Source organism: Rhagoletis pomonella, unplaced genomic scaffold, assembly GCF_013731165.1.
Source record: "Rhagoletis pomonella isolate Grant_MI unplaced genomic scaffold, Rhpom_1.0 Rhpom_scaffold_00002, whole genome shotgun sequence".
Taxonomy (NCBI): Eukaryota; Metazoa; Arthropoda; class Insecta; order Diptera; family Tephritidae; genus Rhagoletis; species Rhagoletis pomonella.
In genome coordinates, this window is record NW_023458556.1 from 34516978 (window position 1) to 34536076 (window position 19099).

Sequence of the window (19099 nt, forward strand, 5' to 3'; positions counted from 1 at the left end):
AAGAAAGTAGTATTTAAAAATTAAAAACAATTAAACAAATATATGCATTTTTTAACAAAATTTAAAATTAAAAGAAAATAAAATTTAAAATCACAAAAAAAAACAAAATTCAAAGAACTAAAACAAGATCCTAAAAATTAAATAAAATAGGGAAAATTATACAAATTAAAAGAAAACGAAACTGAAAAAGGAAAAATAAAAAAATTGAAATTCCGCTGCCCGAGGACTCGAACTCGCATGTATCAAATGACACGCCTGTGCTTTGCTCAATCGGCCATTGGGACTGTTGGAGCGACGCAAGCTAAATGATGTACATACAAGTAAGTGCTTTCTCTCAATATAGCTTTTCAGCACGAGTAGTGAATGAAAAAGCTTTTTTTCTAAGACTTTTGTGCAGGAATAGTCTTTCGAACTTTCTTTCTATCTGCCTTTCATTTTTACTATCTTAGCCAGAATTGTCCTGTAAATCAGCAATTTCAGTATGGAGAATAACTTATCTTCGTAGATAGTCTTGATAGTATGAAAATAACTTTGGTTCCATATCAAAGTGAAATTGATATATTTAATTTATCATAAACGGGAAAACTTAATTTTAATACATTTTGGAAATGTGGCAACTCTTCTATAAAATAATTCGGTGTAAATATGTAAGATACCCCGATGTGATATTGATATTTCAATTAACTACTACAAAAATATTTATATATATATTTTATCAAAAATATTTTATGAATAAAGCCTAAATAAAGCTCCCTCCTTGACACCGCTATTGATATATTTCTTATTTTAATATATCTTCAATTTCTTACTATATGACAACCCTTTTGAAGTAAATAAATACAAGAAATCCTTAATTTTTTGAGCAGGTGGCATCCCTCTTCAAAATTATTTTGGAAATTAAGCTTATTTAAACATCTCACGTTTGGAAAACGTACTGAAATATATTATTTAGCTTGTTTATTAAATTGACTTTGATTTTCTTAACAGATGGCAACCCTCGTCAAAAATATTTTCAACATAAAGCTATTTTCAACCACACTTGTTTGATTCCCGTTTAAAAATATTTAATTTGACGTTTTAATTGAATTGATTTTGAACTCGTAAACAGGTGGCAACTCTCGTCAAAAATATTTTCTAAACTATTTTGCTGCTTATAAAGCCAAACAGTATAATCGCGAGTCTAATCACGACTTCAATTCATATATGGCATTAAATCCTTACTCTTATTTATTCGCACCAGACTTTAGCTTTTTATTTTTACTTTCGTTGCGTGCTACCTATCAATTAAACTACAATTAGCCATACATCAAAAAGGTTGGTCATTTAAACACATTTGTATCAAATATACCCATTGCTGCGACTCTTGCAAAAATCGCACTAAATAAATATAGAGACCACAAAAAAGGAGTGGACAATAACTAAAGTACCCGCAGCCAACTGAAAACCAGTCGTTTGGTGACAAGAAAATTTAGCACTAATTTCGTTTCGTTTTTTTTTTCAGTTTTAAATTCACACTTGACAAAATTTACGCCAACCCAAGTGCAGCTGTCATAATTATGCTGTCAACTCGCAGCTATTTGATTGTCGCTCTATGACGCATACGCATTGCAGTATTTTTATATTGTACTAAAATTTTCCTCGCTGACGCTTCTGATGGCCAAAAAGACATTATTATTGGTGATTACTAAAGATTAAATCTTTAAAATTATAACTAATTGTTTACAAACATTTTGCGTCAAACCAAACAAGATGAAATCTTTATAAACAATCGCAAAAATTCACGCACCATTGTTCGTTAACTACCAAAGTCGACATCAAATTTTCAATGCCAATTTTATGTAGGAAGCTCTTTTGCTTTAATTTTTTTTCTACCTCCAGCGGAAATTGACAGTTCTTGCCATAGAAAGGCATAAGTAAGACGTTCAGACGTTGCGTGTATGTATAGTATGTGTGAATTTCTAAACGCATATGCGTGTGTTTGAATATATCAAAATTATGTCATGCACTTGACAGCGTTAAGTAAGCGAATGCTGTCAATCAATGCGAACTTAGCCTTGAACAAATCAAACGCAATTTTAATAATGAATTTGTATATAAAATTGTATTAATTCTTTTTAAACTGAAGCAGCTCCTGAGTTCCCAAATTAATTCTCCTTATCGGGGAAATTCACTTACAAATGCCAGTCTTAAGGCAGTTCAAAAGGTATGCCAATAATTATTCTGGAAAGGTTGGTCATATAGGTGGGTCCCCATACAAAAGAGAAAGGTTTGCACTTATATAGTATATTACGATTACAATTAACTAAAAATACTATGACTCTCAACTGCTGGTTTTTAAAGGGGGGCTCGTTTACCAATTTGTAAATTTTATATTCGTATTAATTTTTTTCTACAGTGCGCCCTCTCGTCTTTTTAAACGGCAAAAATGGCTATATTTCAATTAAATTTGGCACACATTTTGATTATATCTTCAAATGTTAAAATCAATTAATTAATAAGTTAAATAAAATATTAAAATAATGCGAGTAACAATAAAAGGGGTTCTATAACGATTTATTTCGAAAATACTTCTTATGAAGAAAAATGTCTCAGCAGTATATGTGCAATATGTCGATTTTTTTGAATTCCTCCTCCTTTATCTTTTCTGTAAACACAGAAAATATTCCATTTTGCATATGTTCAGTTTAATTTGATTTTTAAACAGAAAACCGTATTTTTTGAAGTGAATAATTAAGGCGTTGAAAAGTCGCTTATGTAGGAATATCATGCGAAAAAATGGAGGCCTCAATTTGAGATGCTTCAAAAAGGAGTGGCAAGGCTGAAGTTGATACCAAGGAAAGGGCTGCTGGATGCGCGAGAGGCACAATTTCTATATATTTTTCTTAAAATAAATACAAACTTTTTGTCTGTCATTTCTGGAACTGTTACTTTTAATTTTATGTACATAGCACCATATTTTGGAGAACTGAACTATTTTTTGAAATTGTTTTACTTTTAACACTTTGAGATTTCAAAGTTCTTTTACGTAGAAGAATTTGGTCGTTTAAGAGTTTATAGTACAAAAATGGTTTGTCAGGAAAATCGATGGCATTTTCGATATCCTTCTATTTGTAGCAAAGCGTAAATTTTCTTTGAACCCTGAGTCATCACTGGCGCTAAAACTACTGAAATAAAAAAAAAACTGCAATCGCGTGTAACTATCAAGGGGAACTTTAAGTGCTTTTTAGTGGGAAGAAAGTGCAAAAACATGTTGGCTATATTTAGCACAATTACAAAAAATAAGCAACAACAATAACACTGATATGTGCAGAAGACAATAGCAATGAATTGATAGAAAAATTCACAGGCTCACCGAAGGTGGATAAAACACAAAAACACATACATATGTGTGTGTGTGCATATGCATATGTGTACGCCATGAGTCAGAAATGAAAACCAGTAAAACAAAATTAAAGTAAACAGCGTAACAACCAAGTGAAAAAGATGTGTATTGCTTTCGTTAAAGCTATGCTTTTTTCAACAGCAGAAAAAAAAAATCAGGGAAATAGAAATATAAAATAAAAACCAGCACACATCTATGCAAGTAAATATACGAGTATGCATATGTAGCTGAATTTATGCATATAAATAATAAACAGCTGTTGATGGTGCAGCCCCGGGCATCTGGGAAACTGCAAGCTTCCACATGCGGCAGTCGCTAAATAATAAAAGCAGGGAAGTAAAAATTAAACAAAATGCGGTACAACTTCTTCCTCAATATCAGAAAATAAAGCCATATACAAATAAATATGTCTTTTACACACATACATATACACTCTTCATTTGCTGCATGAGCTCGCGCGCCAGTTGTGGAAAGAAAAAATAAAAATAAAAAATTGCCAAAGTGAGCATACAAAGATTATTAAAATTGGCCTTAGCATATACATATTTAAATGAGCTCCTGTAAACGTATGTATACATTTATATATGTGTAAGTATCGAGCCACACATGCATCTCTGGATAATTACTTGCTGTGTGATGCCTTTTTGGTTGAATATATTTATGATCACTTCCCATGACTCTTTTTGCCTACTTCACCCTCAGCAATGTTTTTTACACGCGTTTTCTTCGTTTTTTTCTCCTCAGTACTCAGCTGCTCTGCACACGATTTCATGCTATACTTTTAATTTGCAAATTAATTTATCATTTATTTGTATGAACAATTTCCATTCGGATTACATGCGAGACAATAAAAAAAATGATATATATATACATCTAACTAGATGAAGCATTGATGTGACGGAAAACGACAATAAAAAGTAGTAGTTTGTTAGTTTAGAGTGGCAGCGTTAGTGTTTGTGCTCTTATTTTTCTTGCTCGCTGCTGCAATTTGTTGCATGTTTTATGTTAATGCAAAATATGATTCACAATCAGACAAATCAGCAAATTGAAGGCGCGTCCGCTTTCCTTAGCCAACTGAATGCAATTTAAATCTGCATCGAGAAGTAAATGTAAACTAAGAGCGTGTGAATGAGGCGATTTACATGTTTACTTAAAAGTACATACATACATTTAATTATCGGTGTGGGTGAAATGGGGGACATAGTGCATAAGTATGTGCATACACGTGTTTGTGTATTGATTGCACTTTTATAATTATGTGAATATAAAGTGAACTCGAATATGGACTTCTAGCATATTCTATTTATACTTACTTGCCTTGTCTGCTGTCTAATAAAAAATATAAGCTGCCCAATAAAAGTGTCTAACGAAAGACTTAAGCAACGAACTTGCTCTGAATTTAATTGAGTAAAAAAAAGTGGAGAGTTATTGGAAACATTTCTTTGGATGCTTGTGGTCTCTTTTGTGGGAAGGTACTTCGCTAGCTTTACTACAAAATAACACTAGAGAATTGCAGAGTTTAGGGGCTAAGAAAAAAATTGTATACTGACATTACCGAAACAGAACAGGAGTCGGCAAACATATGGATGATTATATCACTTAGGGTCTTAAGTCGGATGTTTTTTCTTTACTGGATAATTTGCGAAAAAGGGATTGGGAGTCAAATCACTATGAATCAGCGATGATGAATCTACACTAAGGGCATCGGAAATTGTGCGTACCCATTTAAAATTATGCAGAAATAAAAATTTTGGCCAAGATCCTTTGCCAAATGTTGTTCCACGATGTTGTGCACGAATTAAGGAACCATCTGTAACATCCAATCTAACCTAGATCAATAAGAGCGCCAAGCAAGGCAGGGCGAGGGAGGCATTCCTTAGTCTGTATCCAGTTACAGCACTAAAACTCTAAACCAACCACACCACCGTCTGTAACTCGTATTGCCCTCAATCTCTGAATTATTATTTTTTAATTGAGCAGATTGGACTGCGCACAGCTTTCTGCTTTGCTAACTGATGACTTCTTGTGGTACGAGCACCTGAATGCTATTGGCATACATGACAACCCCATTTGGAGTTCCTGTTTTGAAGAGGATGAAATGACGAAACACTTTCTGCCCTGCCTTTGCAAATATTAGGTATTATTTACGCTGCTGGCAGAAATGTGTTGAGAAAATAGCGCTTAAGTTATCTATCACCCAATAAACTGCTTCTATTTATTCGTAGGTCAATCCGATTTACAACCGATTAGAGGAAATCCGAAAAAATACAAAAAATGGACTGCTAGGATCATCTAAGGTATTTTGAATTAAATTCATAGGAATATAAACCCAGCGACGTAGGAGTAATCCACTAAAAGCTTGAGTTAATTTTTTAAACTTAAAATTATAAAGATGTATATCAAAATAAAAAACAATAAAGGTATTTTCAACAACTCACCTGTACAGCACAATTTAGGAAGCAATTATTTTGTCCTGGTCCATTTAGTAGCCCCTTCGATGAGGGTTCCAAAGTTGGTGATGTAAGTAAATTAGGTGAACGTAGCAGCTCCATCAGGCGATTGCGTTCATTTTTATTTTGCACACCACCCATGGCATAGTGTTTAGGTGGCGTTGAGGCATACATGCCGCTGCTCTGGCGGTAGAGCGTAGATGTCAAGGGTGAAGCCATTATTGCGAGCCTTTCTTTTTAGGCAGCTAATGATGTTCTTTTAACTAGGTTTCAATGTACTGCTACTTTGTGTTGGCATACTTCTGAAAACACAAAAGAAAAGAAAAAAATGTAATGCCAAATTTTTTGTCATCATTTTAGTTATCAGCATCAATATCAATACATCTATCGGAAAAATATTTACCTAAGTTTTATTAGATTTATCAATGCATTAGTAACTCAGTTTTTCTGTGATCTTTACAAAGAAGCTCGGCTTAGCGTTTTTGTAAAAAATTTTAATTTTCAATTACATTCTTCGAGTAATGTTTAAAATAATTCTAACGAGAAGTTGGGGGAACTCCGCTTATACCCTGCTGGTATGGGAACATATCCAGGCTTTGGATGTCTACTCAAGACTTTTAAACAGAACGTAATGTTCCAGTTACGAATAAAGATGTTCCCGTTATTGTGTTAAGCAGAAGGAGGTAAATCTAGAAGGAAAACTTTTGTGATTTTCTGCGAAAATATTGGGTCACTCGGCAATCTTTTAAGATTTACAAAATAAGATCAGCACGCCAACATACATACTCTAAGAGTAACTGATACTGCTACATTAAGTATTGTTGGGATAGTTCGTTCAATGCTTAAGTTTGAAACGATGGTGGTGAATGGGGTTGATGTTAAGTATGCAAAGTTTGGGGACTTCTTCTTGGACACTCTAAATCGGACTGCCAGCTTAACGACGCTGATGTTGCAGTATTACCTAAGGATGCATCATTATTACCAAGCGCTTTCCCTAAAATACCAGGGGAGGTATTAAGTATATAACAAGGCTTACCGCCCCTAGATTTATTGCTTTTTGATGAGGCTTCCAATCTCTGTACAGGCTGTATTTAATATTTGCGACAATAGTTAGTGCGACAATCGCAATTTAGGTAGGAGCTCATTGCTAGGGTTGCCAGCTTGGATTTTTCGCCCTGTGATATAGGGTTTCCGATCAAATCTCGGCGCTCAGAGTTTTGTTGAACACACATCTTGTATGCGCTACAAAACTGCATACTTCAGTTTTTTCTATAAAGGGTAATTACTAAGAAACGACCGAACATCGATTTTTAGAGCCGAACCTAACCGAACCGAACTTCGGCCAATTTGGGCCGAACAACAAACAACGTATATTTTTAATACTCAAAATTAAATACTTTTTTTCACATTCTTTGTGATTTGTTCATGCAAAATAGTTTTATATAAATTTCAGTTAAGAACTCTTTTATTTGGTCTTTGAGTTATTCTATTCCGCTTCTTAGAGTCAAACAAAAATTTGTGAATTTAGTTGGGAAATTACTAACTCAATTAGTAATTTCAGTGTCGTAAATATTTGAAACATATAAAGTTTTATCGATTAAGTCAGCATTCTGATATACACTTTAGCCTTGCTCTACTGCTTTTGAAACTTTAAGAGTTACATTCGCAACTTTGTAAGTTTTTCAATTTACCACAAATGGTGTATAAAAGTTGCGCATTTAAAACTCATTGCTCAACTCATAAATTCCGTTCGATAGGCAACATTAGTTGCAAAAACCTCACACCAATAAATACACATGCAACCATGTAGGCACACATGTCTTACAAATAGTTAGTTTTCCAATTACATTCAACACGCCATTTCGACACAAACATCGGCGCCTCGGCCGTCACTAAATTCAACCAGTCACTTACATACGAGCATATATACGAGCATGATTTTTCAAATCACACTTCGCTGTCAACGCTAAGATGTCAATTGTTTGTGATCATAATGACCACAACTGTTGCTGTTATTGCAGCAATTACATATGTACATATCTTAACAGGGATGCAGATACAAAAAAGTGGAACTTGAAGTAAGTGAGGCGCTCACCTCGGCACCATTGCGAATCGTTGAGTTGTTGGGTGCCTTTTACATATATATCTACTAAGTATGCTGCTGTTGGTGCTGTGGCGGAAAATTTTATGAATGAATGAATGAAATGTTTGATGGCAATTATACAACAACAAAGCAAAGTGTTTAAAATGCTACCAACAACAACTATAACACTAGAAATGTGCCTTGTGAATGGTGAAGCATTTCAATTTCAATTTTGCACACCTATTAAATCGAGTCTTTTACTAAAATGCTTTTATGTTGCCTGAAATGTGTAACGAAAAGAAAATTTGAAACAATGTACTTCATTGTCTTGTTTTTTTTTATGTATTTTCGTATTTGTTTTGTGAAGGTAAAAAATAGTTCAACTGCTTGGAAAACTACTTTCTCTTCTAATCAAGTTTTCACATGAAAAGTGTAAGAAAAGCTACTTTTTTTGTTCAAGTTTTTTGACAAAACAAACCCACCACATTTCGTTAATTTTGTTTATGCATTTAACACTGGCACATGTGTGTATGTAGTTAGACGTATTCTCAAATATTCGAGTATTGTGTCTATATAATTAATGGGCTTCAATAGCAACAGCTGGGACATTCAGACTCGCCAAAAATGTTAATTGGGCGAAACGCTTCACCTATGAATTTTCCACATAGAAAGTTCCTATTTCACATAAAGTGAGTATGTACGTATGTAAGTGAAGATGTATTATAATGGAGGGACTCTGAAAACAAGTGCTATGAAACGAAGTGAAAAATGTTGCAATGGTTTTTGTATACCTTTCGTGACCTTGAGACGGTATTATAATTTTGGTTCGATGTTTGTAAGTTCTAGAAGAACAATAGATAGACAGTTTTCCTATGGAAAAATATACCAAAATGATCAGAACGTCGAGCTGAGTCGATTTAGCCATGTGTGTCTGTTAGGAAGAAATCTAGTCACCCAGTTCTAGAGATATCAAATAAAAATTTGGTACACGGGTGTCTTTCTGTAATGGATTACTCATTTGTGAGAACCGGCAAAATCGGACAACTAAAATATATAGCTCTCATACAACTGATTGTTCAGTTCATAAAATTTCGCACTATTTTCAATAACTATAAACGAAAAGTATTCAGTCATAATTTCAAAGATCGTCCAGATTCGTGATTATTCAGATATGGGGTTTTATTTTAAAACTCCTTCATTTGCACAGCTAAAACCGAGCAATTTGGTGAGCTATTTGGTAAATAACACCGTGCGACGAAAAAAAAAAAAAAACACATTCTAAACACGCGAAACAATCGAAATACTCTCGAAGCAATGGGCCAAATATAGCAAAACTGCGTTTTTAGTTTTTCACTCTGACATCAGGATGTTTTTTGAAAAGACTTTGAAATTTAAAATTATGATTAATTTAAAAAATGATTTAAAAAAATCAGTGAAATTTAGAATAACAATATGGATACCAGATGAAAGAGAAAATTATAGAGAATTTTCTTGGTTTAGAAGAACGAATAGATATTGGAAATGCACTTTTAATTAATTTTATTATTTTTTTTTGACTCTACCAAATTTTCTCTTTTATTTGATACCCACATTGTTATTTTACATTGCACAGAATTTTTTAAATAATTTTTTGAATTTTTCTTGTCTTTGAAGTTACAAAGTACTTAAAAAACGTCCTGACATCAGAGAGAAAAAATAAGTACGCAGTTTTACTATATTTTGCCCATAATTACGCGAATATATAAATTTTTGTGTGTGTAGAATTTACTGTAGCAAGATATAATCGGTGCTCTAAAAGCTATATATATCTCCTATACCACTGATTGTTTAGCAACAAATTTTGCGATATGACTGCTTTATGTAGGCAGCCAAAACCATGGAACTTCGTGACCTATTTACATATCGATCATAAAATGCCTACTCTAAAAATCATTTAGATCAGTTCTTTATAAGGCATTTCTTCCACACCACTCATAGTTCAGTCATGAGTTTTACGCACTGGTATGACTTTACATATTCATATGTATAAAGCACAAAGTAAAGCAAGTATTGTTATTTCTTCTAAGCACGCTGCTATCTAAATAACGTTAACATTAAATAAAAGAAAAACAGTTTTAATGTGAGTATGTGTGTGTATTAATTCTGATCCCAAAGTTCTATTTTTATTTTTATATAATTTGTACCTCTTCCTAAGTTGTGTAAGATAATTTATAAAAGTTCGACAAAAGAAGTCAGACCTTAGCTAAGTGCACAAACTAATTTTTAGGCGCCAAGCATCATTAACCAACAAAACGTGACATAATTTAAGTAAAGCCACTCAAATGGGTAATGAAGAAATAATGAGGAATCTTCAAAAAGCGACAGAGATAAATGTGTTCTATGTAAAGGTGTATTGTGCGCAGCTCACTGGTACTCAAATAAATAGTAAATATATTTACTATATGCTTTTATGTATTTATGAAAGCACAAATTGTTATACGTGTATTTGTTGGCTGTTTACGTGCATAATTGAAAACCTTAATAAACAAAATATTTTACTAATGATAAACTTGACAGGGTTACATAACTTTCAAATGGGTTAAAGCTAGGTTTGAAAGCTAAGTTTAAAAGCTAAGTGGAATGTGCACTTAGTTGCTTAGTTAGTATGCAAATTGTGCTTTACTTATCAGAAGAATGATGCTCAGCATGAGTAGTAATAATTTATTTTAAAATGAAAATAGCTAATATTAAGTGAAGCGTGTAATCAAGGCACATTAGCGATAGCAGCTCGAACTGAAATAACTTAAAAGACTTAATGACTCACTAATTTAGTGACATAACAAATGCATTTTGTTGCTACAATTTACTATTGTACTATGACAACGTAAGCCATTAATCAAAAAAGGAAGATTGTATAACTAAAATTTTTTTTCACTGTAATATGACGACGCGCCAACTAAGATGGCAGAAATCAATAGAAATATGAAAATATTCGTAATAAATCCGAATGTGTGGTATTCAATTTCAGAGCATGAAGTTTAAAAAGGTTGCTATCAAAATACATATACGTAAAAGCTAACAGGCTTGTTCCGCAAATTATACGATTCACAAAACCTGTTTTAAAAATTTCTTAAAAATAGAGCAAAACTTTGGCCCTAAATATCGAATATTAATAAAAAGTGTTGCCACATCAAAACTAAAGCTCTAACTCCACAACCTATAAAGAATTGATTTGAAGGGAAAAAATCGCCCAAAATCTCACAAGGCGATTTCCTCAATTCTGTATTAGATCAAAAATTACTCCAGAAATCACAAGTGGAGATAGTATCAGTAAGTCCAAACCTCACCTCCTTCATACTAGTATACAGATTGACGCAAATGGGCTATTATAAAGACGACTGATAGCAATATAAGGACAGAAGGATTTTCAGGTCTTAGGAAGACCGATATTTCAATAAGTAGTGCCCACGCATAGCAATGCCGAGCGTCAACATGCACCCAAAGCTCAGCTTTATTAAAATTATCGAAGATGTTGGGCTGATATATCCAAAACATATCGAACATACTATCATTTGAAAGGTGAACGAGCCATTGCCGGAGAGGTGCCGGTAAACTGTATTTCCATTTTCCAAGTAGAAACAACCGCGATAGAAATATGCCCGGATTTTAACATCAAGCGCAACTATTGGAACCAGAGCATTGAGACCTTATCGGACAGCCAAACAGCTATAAAGTCATTCATAACTCATCAGATAACATAAAAAATGGTATTGGATTACCGAAACAAGCTCAACATTGTTCCGACCAATAAAATCAGAGCTACAAACCACTCAAAAAATCAATGAGGTTCGGTTCATTGGTTCGAACCAGTTAGAAAAAACGTGTACCGGTACAAGAACCGATTAGGTTCGGTTCAATTGGGTAAATTTGTTTATGCTAAGTGATACAAATAAGAAAAATATATGACAAATACAAAAAATTATAGCAGCAAATTTCAAAATGATGTTGTTGGCAAAAATTTTAAATTTTTATTCGGAGTCCCTTCAAAAAAATATGCGGTAACTTTTAGCGACTTAAAACTTCCTTTTTGTTATACTAAAATTGAACGCTGCAAACTGCATACACAAAAATTATCTTGTACAACTTTTAAACATTTATTTAAGTGGTTTCTGTTAAATATTGAATTATATTTTAAATAAATATTCTGCCTTATCCTGAGTTTCGCCTGAAAAAAATTCACCCGAAAATTTGTCATCCGTCCATAATATAACCATGGAAACCAAAAGTGAAAAGTGAACCGGTTCGGGGAAAATGAAATTCATGATAAGGCTGATTATTAATAAACCGTGCGACAAAAACAAAAAAATTTTAAAACACACGAAAAAATCGATATAGGTACTTACGAAACGGTGGCCCAATACAGTAAAACTGCGATTTTTAGTTTTTAACTCTGACGTCAGGATTTGTTTTCAAAGGACTTTGAAATTTTAAAGATGTGGTTAATCCAAAAAAAAAATATATTAAAAAAAAATCAGTGCAATGTAGAATGACAATGTGGGTACCAAATGAGAGCAAAAATTCTGTAGCATTTAAAAGCAATTAAGTTTTTTGGTTTACAATTGCAAATGCACTTTTAATAAATTTTATCTTTTTGATTTATTAAAGTTTGCAGAACGAAATTCGATTATGAAGTCGTGCGTATATTAGGTCTCCAACAATAATTAAAAAAAAAATAATAAAATTTGCAATTTTTCAAAGATATTTAAGTGCAAAATTTGTAAAGAGCATTCATTTGCCATTCCCATTCGTCCTTATGCACCAAAAAATTTATTTTATTATAGTTTTACAGATTTTCTTTTATATTATACCCATATTGTTATTCTAGATTGCACTGAATAAAATAATTTCTTGAAATAATTATATTTTTTAAATTACACAGTCCGCTAAAAAAAATTCTGACGTCAAAGAGAAAAACTAAGTACGCAGTTTTACTATAATTTACCCATATTTCGCGAATATATTATTTTTTTTGTGTGTAAAATTTACTGTCGCACGGTGTAATAAATAAAAAAAAACATAAGTAGCCAAAAGGATATTTTTGAATTTTGCTGCTTTTATTTTACTTATATGTATAAAACGAACTGGTATCCAGAAGTGAATTCAGAAGGCGCTATTATTTAAGTGGTTTACAATAAATTATATAAACTATTATCTATTTTTTACAAATACACGGTAAGGCACAACTAACAAATCTTTCACTAAACTTTTTAAACATTCGAGTGAACCAAAACTGCATAATCAGAATTTTGTATTTTCACCAAAAATCTTTGCTTAGGCATTGTTGCCATCAAACAAAAAAATCTTTGCCGTTTTAACATAAGAGTTGCCATAAGGTTACTTTAGTGGATTTTCATTTCGAACCGAACCGAACTAGTTTTTATTTCAAAATAAAAACGATTCGGTTCGTGGTTTCCTTCAGAGTTCAGAGCCAGAACATAAAATAAACAATATCTAGAAATAAAAGTTCCTACTATTACGTATGGCTTTAGTGTAAATATTTTATCTATATACGCTTCTCAACTATCACGTTTCAATAGGCATGCGTGCGTGTATTGCCAGTTCAACATACAAATAGACTTTGCAAATTTTTTCGTGCTAATTTATGTTTGTCTTATTCGCGTATACATTCTTTTTTACAATACTTTCCTGTTTTTATAAATTCTTTATTTATTTTTTGTGTTTAATCAAATTTCATCCAGAGAAACTCAATTATTCAAATCGTAAACAAAATTTTAATGTTTATTTGAAATGGCTTTAATGTTTATTTAAAATGGCTTTACCTAAGTATTGGTTACACCTGCATGAATGCATAAATTTATTCAAATAATAAAAATCTTGCCATAATTATATATGAAAATTTTGATTTACAGCGCATTAGAATAAGCGATCAGCATAACAACAACACACAAATACACCTGTTCAAATGCGCTCTACGAACATCGATTTTGAAAATTCCAGTGAAGAAAGTTACTAAACTTCAAAGGCCGACAAAGAAAAAGCTTACACACTTACAAACATGCATGTCGTTATCATAATTTACTATGTACATATACGTAATTCGATATGCTTCATTAACGAACCAAAAGGGAATATTTAAAATTTGTAGTAGCTAATGAAATTTAATGAAATGGAATATGGAAATATATAATTATACGTTATCTGCTCAAATTACTTCAGTCAACTGATTTACAAGTGCTTTCAGTCTGTGTAAAAACTTTAGCCATAAAATGGTTAAGTTTACGAAAATGAATTGGATATGAGCAACTTCATGCATAAATATTTACTAAAGCCAACATAGAAAAAAAATTTACTTTTAATACTAATTGAAATGAAACAAGTAAGAAAGTCTAAGTTCGGGTGGAGCCGAACATTAAATACCCGGCGCAAGTATTAAATATGTGTTTTTTCACCTTTCCGAAAGCTACCGCTAGATGGTAAGCCGGGGTGTATCAATTTTGAGTAAATTAGCAACCTTAAATTTCAAAATATTGCAGTTTCAAGCATTTCTGAAATTTGCCGTTATATGAAAAGCGGCCGTAATTTTAGTCCGATTTCAATAATTTTCAACGATTTGCTTTTATGTGGCAAGCACAATAAAAATACCGAGTTTGTTACAAATTGGTAGAACGGTTACCGATATACATATATGTGATCATAAGTTGGCGGTGTCACGCCCATTTTGCAAAATTTTACCATAAACGTATTTCTTGGTAAAGAATTGTTGCAAGCATTAATTTTGAATAAATTATAAAAATATATTGCAAATGTCTTCCTTTTTGGAAATCTTTCTGTGAAATTTCACTTCTGCCGCGCATAGTCCCTACACGCCCGCAAATAATTTTTTTTTTTTGAATTTTCACACAAACAACAACTAAATTTGCATAAAGCCATGCGTGAGTAAATTTCTAGGAAAAGCTGTAGGCTGCGGCAGGCAGGTGTCATCAACGCTGCCCGCCTTTAATGTTTTCATAAACAAGTTGCGCTGTCTAGCTGTTGGTCTAGTTCCATAAATATCTATGTAGATATGTATTTATTTACGCGAAAATATCCTTCCTCAATATTTCCTACAACTTTAGACCGACGGCTATCATTTGGCCACTTACCCAAATAAAACTGTTCCTTACAGCAACTTTATAGCCGCTTTATGGCACTTTACTGTCGCGCAACCAACCAACCAACCAACCAAACAACCTGCTGCCGAGCTTCACACAAGCACCTGCCTGTTGAAGCAGCAGCCAGCAGTTGCTCTAAAATGCAGCACTGATCTAAAAGTCACTTATTATCTGTATATTTTCTTTGACTAAAGCTAACTTTATTTGTATGGCGCTGGCCGCGAAATAGTCAAGGGTGGTTTACCTCTGCATTGGATGTAGTCAAGGGTGGTTTACCTCTGCATTGGATGTAACTAACTTGTGAATAACTACTTTTGGACATAAAATATCAATAGGAAAAACAAAATATTTTTTTTATTTTTTTATTTTTATTTTCTTTATTTATTTTATTACAATTCATATTTGTTTCCATATTCTGCTGTAGGTGTCCCATATTCGAGCTTCGTCAGACATAACTTCAAAATGATAATATGAAATTTCGATCTTCCTTTTATTTGTCCTCAATTCGAAAAAGTGTTTGCGAAGTGCAACATATTTAAATAGAAACACGTTTAAAGAAAACAATCTCGAGCTTTACTCCTGCATTACTTGTCCACTTGTTTCAAGTTAGCTTTTTGTAGCTAACTACAGGTTATATATTTTATAGAAATCCCGCAAAAAAGCTAACTACAAGTAGGTAATTTTTTATCAATTGATAATTTTTTTCTGCAGGGTCATAGTGGCGTGTGTAAGTGAGTGAGTGCGTGTATGGGTAATGGGGAAAATATTGCATTTATTTGTCAGTGGCATTATTTGAGTAGCCTTAAATTCCCAGAAAAGTGTGATTGGAAATTTGATTGAATATTATTATGGCTACCATCGCTAGTTTGTATTTGAATTGCTTGAGTGCATGCAAGTGTACATATATGTATGTAAATATGTACATAAATATATGTATCAAATGTGAAAGGCATAAGTTTGATGGCATGTGGTAAGTTTTAAAATTACTTAGGAGCGGCAAAATGTTGAGAATGCTTTATTGAACTACATAATTGTTTAATAATTTGTTGAATACGATAACGTGAGCTTCCAGGTACGCTGGTGCATACATATATACATATGTATAGTTTATATAGTATACACAGCTATACTATAATGAGCAGTCTTGCTTTTTACTCAGAAAATGTTTCCATTAAATGGAATTTGAAGTAGAGTTTTGGCACAAAATAAGACTATTAAAATTTTTTTTGAATATGGGCGTGGCATCGTCTACTTATAGGGGATTTCTGTAACACAGTAGTGGCTTTACCAAACCCCACCAAACTCGGTACGAACATTTCCTAGAGTCTATCAAAGATTTTTGTTGAACATTTTTCAAATTTGGCAATAACTACTCTCACCTTCCATATAAAGGTCAGGTAAGGACATATGAAAGGGTAAGCAACATATTTATATCAGGCTATAATTATAACTAAATCATTATTTCTACTATCGAACTGGAGTCATAAAAAACAAAGACATCATACCCAACTTCTTAGGAACAGTAAAGTGTATAAGCCCCGAACCGACATCTTTTGTAAAAATGCCAGCATGAAAATCCATATAATAACATTGTTTTATCTGCAAAGCACGTATACTTGCACATGTTTAGCTTTTTTTTGAAATGTTATTTTGAGATAAATAACACTAGATATACACCGCACATATATTTGACCTAAGAGTGAGTTCATCATATACATTTGTTGACATTTTCATTATAAATATTTACTCATTGAAGCAAAGCTATTATATTCACTATTACCCTATCTAACTGACTAGCTAAGTTCATGTTTTATAACCTACTTATAGTTTCAATTGCCGCCGTTGAGTCCACTAAAAGCTTTTAAAAATATAAATTAGCAAGTATAATTAATATTCCAAACCACACATGCAAAGCGTACCAAGCTCTTAGAATCGAGCAGACACTTGACGCCACGGACGTGACAAAATCGGCTGTGAAATGCCTGAAAAGCTGATACATAACAGTTTTCTATTATTCTTCTACTTCTTCATATACATACATATGTACATATGTATGTATTTTTGTAATCAACAAACAATGGCTCAATATTTGTTTATTTATTGGCAGACTTTGGCTTCTATAGGCACAAGTGTTCTGTAGGCTTGCCTTAAAAATATGTCATTAATATGCAGAACCATAAATACCTGCACTAAATTCGAGCTTAAGGCATACAAAAGAAGTAATAATTTACATAAAATAAAGTTGATAAGTGAATTATAAGGCTAACGGAGCCAGCAATTTGACTTTTGTGCTGCAATAAATCCATCTGGAGCACTAACTGAGCCCTGTTTTCGAGCAATCAATTTTAACTGATTACTTGGCCATTTGATGGTGTAGCATAGAAAAATTCCTACTAAAAGCACTTTTTATTCATCAGCCCTAGTGCTCACATGCTTGAGAGTTGTTGATAAGCTCTCAAATATAAATCTTAATTCAGATTCAGGTGAAATGCTAGACCGTGAGAATGATTTTAATTTTCTTAAGTGTTTATTTCGCCTATTAAGAAAGCGCTATTACACATTTGTTTTGCAATTTGAACACATTTTGACCACAATAGTTTTTTTTTATTACAATTTATACAAAACAGGGTAAAATCTTTCCGCCTTTTCTAACTTTTTTTAAAACTTTGACTTAAAACAAATTTTGATATCTCTTACGTTTATATCCGGCTACTTCTTTACTATGATCTGTATCTTCTACCATTCTTATTAGTGTAATAAATTGATTACCCACGAAAATTCGGTTAATGGGGTTGTTGAACGTAAAATAAATAGGCAACAACAAAAGAAAAAACTGCCAATGTAAAGCGACACACGTTACCTATTGGAAAGTTAGTCTAATTAATCGAACATTTATTCAAAACTGCCAACACTTTTTTACTTTAGTAGTTAGATCGAAATTTTCATCAAATTTTTTTAGTCAAATAAAACGAATGTTTTTTTTTTCTTTCGGGCCTTTGACTCCCGAATTGTCTCATACTGCTTAATGTTCTTTCAGAAAGGTCACCCAGTCTTCAAGTGAGAATTTAAACATCGAACGAGCTTTTTAATTCGAAATAATATTACAAATGATCTACGTATGTATGTATATTAGCCTATGTGTGGGGAGGCATCTTCTAACCATGTCCACCTTAATCAATCTCGCCTGCACCGGTTCTCATGCCATCATAGCAAGTATGCGATTATAAGCTATGTATGGAGTCCACAAGTAAATCGATAAAAGCTATAGTAAGTGGTCCATAGAAACATCGATTAACATTAAAAAATGCAATGTTAAAATTATTGATAAAGCAATGGATTAGAATATCAATAAACAGGTATGCATGTATTACAATCTTCAATTAAGATAAGAATTTTAAAGAAATGTCCAGCTGAAAAATAGCGGTTAAATTTTGCAATCACTTTGCAAATAAAGAAAAAGTGTTACAAAAGGCTCTTTCTATATTAGGGTAACGATGTCTTACTGAACGTCTGAACCGTTGGCTGAGTCCAACAGAATACGTCAATCTTTGCACCTCTAGAAATTTTAACTGAAGCCAACCCGCTCTCGATCTTGCCTTTCAACGCTGATAAAGCATTTTGCTTCCCTTAATTATCCTGTCCTCAACCTGCTTAGTGATCGGCTGGTATCGCTTCAAATACTTTCAAGATTGGAGCCTTCGTACATTTCCAGTCAACTTTACCGCTGTGTCATAATTTACTGCACTACGTCGATGTCGCTGTGAAGCCAACGGTCTATCGTTTGAACCCTAATATTATGCTCAACCTTGTCCTACTAACCAGGGCTGGAAACCACTCCGAAAATCGGTGCGGTTCAGTGCAGTGTTTAGAACCACTTAGAAAAAGCTTGTACCGGTTAAAGAAGGACTTTAAATGGTTCAATTTTTTTGCAGACTTTGAGACTATTGAGATCAAATTCAAATATACACGTGTATAGCGGTGGAAATAAATAAGCACGCGACATTTTAACAAGTTTTGACTATTTTTATTTTGT

General features: G+C 32.9%; 1 protein-coding gene across 1 annotated transcript in view; it reads right to left on the reverse strand.

Annotated features, from left to right (window-relative positions):
- Positions 1-19099, reverse strand: part of LOC118733513 — a 165344-nt gene that overhangs the window by 137349 nt on the left and 8896 nt on the right. Inside the window, exon 2 of the mRNA XM_036462930.1 lies at positions 5821-6134. Within this exon, the coding sequence (XP_036318823.1) occupies positions 5821-6051 (231 nt within the window). The 5' untranslated portion in view covers positions 6052-6134. The remainder of the gene's footprint in view (positions 1-5820; positions 6135-19099) is intronic.